This window comes from Primulina tabacum, unplaced genomic scaffold (genome assembly GCF_025594145.1).
Source record: "Primulina tabacum isolate GXHZ01 unplaced genomic scaffold, ASM2559414v2 Contig403, whole genome shotgun sequence".
NCBI classification, from domain to species: Eukaryota; Viridiplantae; Streptophyta; class Magnoliopsida; order Lamiales; family Gesneriaceae; genus Primulina; species Primulina tabacum.
Window position 1 is genome coordinate 108694 of NW_027459739.1, and position 5789 is coordinate 114482.

At 36.5% G+C, this 5789-nt stretch overlaps 1 protein-coding gene and 1 long non-coding RNA gene across 2 annotated transcripts; one reads left to right on the forward strand and one right to left on the reverse strand.

The window, feature by feature from the left end:
- Positions 1–1029: 1029 nt before the first annotated feature.
- Positions 1030–1817, forward strand: LOC142534173 (uncharacterized). The gene is made up of 2 exons (XR_012816921.1): positions 1030–1159; positions 1507–1817. It is a non-coding gene; the product is annotated as an uncharacterized LOC142534173 (long non-coding RNA).
- Positions 1372–3260, reverse strand: LOC142534172 (phosphatidyl-N-methylethanolamine N-methyltransferase-like). Its single transcript, XM_075641107.1, has 2 exons — positions 2914–3260; positions 1372–1814 (listed from the first exon to the last, which is right to left on the reverse strand). The coding sequence occupies exons 1-2, from the start codon at positions 3156–3158 to the stop codon at positions 1562–1564; spliced, it is 498 nt and encodes a 165-aa protein (XP_075497222.1). The 5' UTR covers positions 3159–3260; the 3' UTR covers positions 1372–1561.
- Between the last annotated feature and the right edge of the window lie 2529 nt (positions 3261–5789).

Below are 5789 nucleotides of genomic sequence, written 5' to 3' on the forward strand. Positions count from 1 at the left end.
GTTGGGCAAAATCGGATGTTATCAAGGTTTAACTGATCGCTGAATTACCAAACTGATTGCACGAAAACAACAATCAGTTGGGTATGAGCAGTTGTGGTATTTTGTCATATCTCCCAGCTCGGTCATTGGAATGAAGCGATTCAATATGTGTTAGAAAGATAAGACAACGATCTACAAATCATATTCAGAAGTCAAAGTCTGAATCGAACCTTAAGATACTGATAAATAACAATAAAGCTACGGTTCTGCACAAACTGAAATCAGCTAGGCTGATTTCAGCACACCAGCTGAAACTGAACCAGTTGAACGGTACCAGACCAGCTGAAATTGAACCGAACCAGTTGAACTAAACCAAACCAAACCAGTTGAACTGAACCAGGCCAGCTGAAACTGAACAGAACCAGCAGAACTGAATCAGACCAGTTGTACTGAACCAGACCAAAACTGAACTGAATCGGACCAGCTGAAACTGGACGAGTTGACCAGAGTTGACCAGTTTAAGTTCAGAAAAAGTCCAGCAAGACGAATTTGACCGTTGCAATTTCAGAAACAGTACAGAAACTTTCCAAACGATCGTATTCTTGTATCTAACGTATATATCATTGTTGTGACCTATAAATACAACATCTTGAATATCAAACAAGAGCTTTTGAAGAGGATTCAAAGCATGGACAGTTACCATGAAGAAATCTGCTAGTTGATAGCACAAGCCCTTGTGTGAGGATATATTTGAAATGTATATTGTAAAGAATAAATTCGTCACACACGCAATCGTCCTTTCTCATCAATAAAGTGAAGTCATTTTATGTTTCCATTCAAATGCATGCCTGCACTGCCGACTTTGGAGTAAGTTTGCAAACCCTTCATATGACTAAACGTTTTTTTTTTTAGATCCAATGGTGAAAAAGGCATCAAATTTCGAATTGCTCATGTCAACGATGAACAGCACGATGAGATGCAACCTACTCTTGGCAACAGCGCAGGCAAACAAAGGAGTAAAATGGATTAATTTTACTAAACAAATTATTTTGTTCAACAAAGTCGAGATGGTAAGATAACTTGAAACCTCATGTCCACTATTACCATGATCCCAGTTTGAGACCATTCTTGTTTATTCTTCTACTTACATGGTTTCTATAACGAATAAGATTCTCAATTTGTTCTATTCCAGGATAAAATCTTAGGATGATTTCATTCTACTTGAACGACATACTTCGAAGAGCAGAGGGGTGATTTGATGCCATAATCTTGGTTTAAATTCAAAGGAGTTGCTGGAGCTTAAAAGGATAATTCACTTTGACATCGCATCGATGCCACTTTAGTGTTAGGAGTAGATAAATCGACACTGACCATAACAAAAATTACTAAAAATAAAACATCTGAAATGGTCATTCTTGATAAAAAGTTATGCAAAACTAATTAACGAAAAAAGCTCCACAGTCATGGGCGCGGGCGCCAAACTACAAAAACTAAGAGATTTTGTGTAAACACAATTGCTCCCAAAAGAGGGGTGTTTCTGATGAGTAGAGTGGTTGGTGTGGCCACATAGGTGTGCCTGCTACTAACTCATGATTGGCTTTGCGCGCGTTTCTGGATCCTCCACTGATTCCACAACGATCATAAACACATATCCTATAATCCATAGGAGAATGTACGAGAATGGAACCCAAGCGAGGCAAGCAACAAGACTTACTAGGCTCCCAATGTACTGAGGATCATTGATCACTCCGAATGGGAACTCAGTAACCCATGGAATGCTCCTCCCAAAACGTACACCATAATACGTCCCAGATTCTCCCAGCAGCTGATAAACCCTGTGTTTGAAGTAAAAAATGGAGATAACACAGTTACACTTGAGATGTAATGCAGATTTTTTCATATGGTTAAACAGGAATGGAATGAGGTAAGACTGCAGGATAGTAGCTCATTTCCTAACCGAAGATATATCAATAATATGCCACATTAATTTTGCAGTAACTTTACCAGAAAATGCAACTTACATTCCCCTCTCCCCAATTTTATTTCACCAAGTGATTATTTGGAAAGAATTTCTCACCAGCCTTTTCTTAAGCACTTCTTATAAAAAACCATTTAAAACGGGAGGCATGTAAGCTGCAGAAGATACAAGGTACTCATTTATCCTTAAAATGAGCTGCATTTGAGCACGAGTCTTCGTGTTCAGGATTGGAATTTCATTTTGTTATTACTAGTTTGACTATAAACACAAAAATTAAGACCAAGTATCTTCAATCCTATACTTGTTCATTCCAGTTTTAAACTAATTGTAATAAACAAACAAAAACTTGCAAGGGGTACAAATTATTGAGACATTATAATCCGGAGATGGAAGACATGTATCAAAATGCTACTTCAACATAAAAAAGGGTATCAAGAAACATGCCTTTATTAGCAGCAAACACAACCAGCTTACAGAAGTTCATTTCAAACAGAGATTGTAATTTTAAATTTACCTTAAGTATCATACTTATTTGACAAATTATCAATGTCCATATATCACTCACTGTCCTAGTTAGTAGCAATTTATAAAACCTATTTCCTTTCAGTTCTTTGTCTAGTCTTTACCAATCCCCAACTTATGCTAAAAAACCTTATGCATTCAGACAAAAAGGAAAAAAAATGCATCAGGAGATGTAAATGTGAATATGAGCATCAATTAACTACTTTGAAACAACATAAAGCAAAACGAATAAAAGTCAGTCTTTTTGCAACACGTAAATGTAATACATCCATATCTATTATCATTGAGTGAACAACGCACCATTCATCTGTCTTTCCCTAGGACAACAAAAAGAAGTAGAACACAAAAGCAATGGATGAAGAAACATTTTGTACGATCAAAATCCCAATAAAATTTCATTTACATAAAAACACGGAGAGCTACAGATTTGTCACCTGAAGTTGAGAAACTGGCCAACGATGAAAAGGGACCAAAAGTACAAAGGCGGCGGCCAAGAAAAAGCGGACACTGAAAAAAGCGATTCGAGCTGGACCAACTTAAGAAAGTGCGACACCAGTGCCATGATTCTACATGGATCACGCTGTCTTCCGCAGAGATCCACCCATATCTGCGGATTCCTCCATAGAAAGAAGTAAAATGGGAATGGAGACAACACACCTACACATGCCCATATGCCCATTCTCGTGCAGGAAATTGGCTTCTCGAGTGAGGCAGCTCTCTTTCTGATTCACTGTAGATGGTCGGCGCAGTTTGTTCATGACATTGGTGAACAGGGTTATTTAGAAATTGGATTGGGATGTGTAATTATCGAATTTTAATTTTAATATATTAAAATATTTTTTGTTTCACTTTTTTTATTTTATTTAATAAAATAGCATAAATTTTTATATAGAAAGTGTTTTTTTTATAGATGGACACGTTTGCCATTGCATCGCAGTTTCTTAGAAACTTTTCTTGAAGATCCCTCTTGGTACACGTACATGATATCAAGAACTTTTCTCGAAACTCCATAAAAGAATTTTTCTTGAAATTTTTCTAGAAATGGTGTTCAAACTGCTTAAATTAATTTTGTATAGCTAAATAAAATTAATTTTTCTTGAGAAATGTCTTCCCTTGTGTAGATTATTGTGTGGTGAATAAAATTTCAAAAGTTATTTGATTTATTCATAAACGTGAATAATAAGCTTGAACCAAAACTCGACGAGATCAATGAACAAAGATCAAAAGTGCAATGATCATTTCATGTTGAACTTTAATGTAATGTTTGAATGGTATAATGTTGATTTGGATATTTGCAATTAGAATGTGAATAGTAGTGTTCATAATTTATTGATATTTTGCAAATTGATGCATGAGAATGAAAGTATTGATGTATTATTTTCCATATATTGAGCATATAAATTGTAACATCCCGAAAATTTTAAGGTCCACACAAACCACATGCATGCAGTTATTAAATTACTTTATATTTTAATTATATGTTTTAATTGCATAAATTAATTATGTTGTCCATATTTGCATGTTTAAAATATATTTTTCTACATGGTTGCATTAAAATGTATTTTTAAAAAGTTATTCGAGTTGCGATCGACGAACGGAGACCGAGGGCTGAAAAATAGAAAATGTCTTATTAAGCAATTATTTTAATTATTTAAATTAAGGGCGATGCTTTTTCTTATTTTTGAAAATATGGGGTTTTGAAGTGATTTTATACGCTGGGACGTAATTTTTATCGGTGTTGGTTTTTCGACAAAAATACGAATGTTTTGGCAACCCGACTAATAAATTCACAAACTTATTTAAACAAAACTATTTTTAAAATTTTAATTAAGCACTAATGAGCCTAAATTATCTACTTAATGGGCCTAATCCTAATTAGTGATTAATTAAGCTATAAAATATATTATAACCCACCCCAACCCCTTCATTGTCACGGCCACACACCCACAAACAAATCAAACTCTCCCCTTGCAAAAAAATACACGAGACACACACACAAAGGTTTTGAGGGAAAAGCATCAAGGATTTTCAAGGAAATTTCTAGCCAAGGATCTTCGTCGCCGTTCTTCAATCGCCAACGGTTTTTCGTGCGTAAAATACGCAAATGCATGCCATATTCTCCTTTTACTCATCTATCACACCATAGTATTTATTTAATTGTGCTTGCATGAAAAATAATGGTGTTCGATTATTTTACGGTACGTTACGTATTTTCAAAGTTTTATCGATTTTACGCTTGTTTTGAAATCGTTTTTGAAACCAACGGACACGCTGCCATGACATGATAAAATATGAATAAAACTTGACCAAAACATGATAATTAATTGAGAAAACAAAAGCTGGAATCGTAGGAAAGAAACAAGGAAGAACCGTGAGTTGTTTGGGTTTGTTCAAGATGCAAAGGCTCGGCCATGTTGCATGGAGTCAAGGGGCTCGACCAGGTTCGGTGGTTGGGACCTAAGGGACGTGGGTCATGGACAGGAAGGGTCCTAGCATGGCTAGGACCCCTTGCTCGCAGCATTGGAGGAGTCCCGTGGAGCAGGGACTCCTCGTGCGAGTGTGCGGGCTTTACAGCAGCCAGGGGGTGGCTCGCTGCTGGGGCTTGGGTGAGTTAGGTAGGTCCTATAGGGTCTAAGGAAGTTGGGTAAGGGCTGGGCTATGGGCTGGAGCGACTGGGATGCTGGCTGGCTCGAGCAAAGCATGGAATCGTGAGGGAGGCCATATACGCGCAGGTTCTGGCTTCTGGATTCAGGGGCTTCGCTGCTGGGTTCTAGGGAGTGGGTTGGTCTGGGCTTGGTCTGGGCATGGTCCAGGGATGGCTAGGGTCAGTTGGGGTTCGGTGGTTAAGGGCTGGTATGTAAAATCCAAGATTTTTGCATAATCATGATAGTATTTTGTAATTTAATGGTACTAGGATTTGCGCAATCTTTGGATATCTATTTAATTATTTTATTTAATATGTAAGATTTGCAAGTTTATCTAAAGTTGTGTGGATAATTATATCGTGTACAATATTTTGGAGCTCAAGATTTAAGATAATATTGTGCATATACTTTGAACTTGGGATAATAAACAGACCACGATCTAAGAAATTAAATAAGGAATATTTGGATATTAGCAGGTAAAGTTTGGGATATAAATTCAAAGTTGAAAAGATTTTTACCAGATAAAGATATAAGATTTGATATGATATGGATACCATATAAAGATATAAGATTTGATATGATATCGATTCTAGATAAAGATTTGATTCAGAATTCAAACGCGCGATATCACTCGATTACGATAGCAGCCAACCCCTATAAATAGG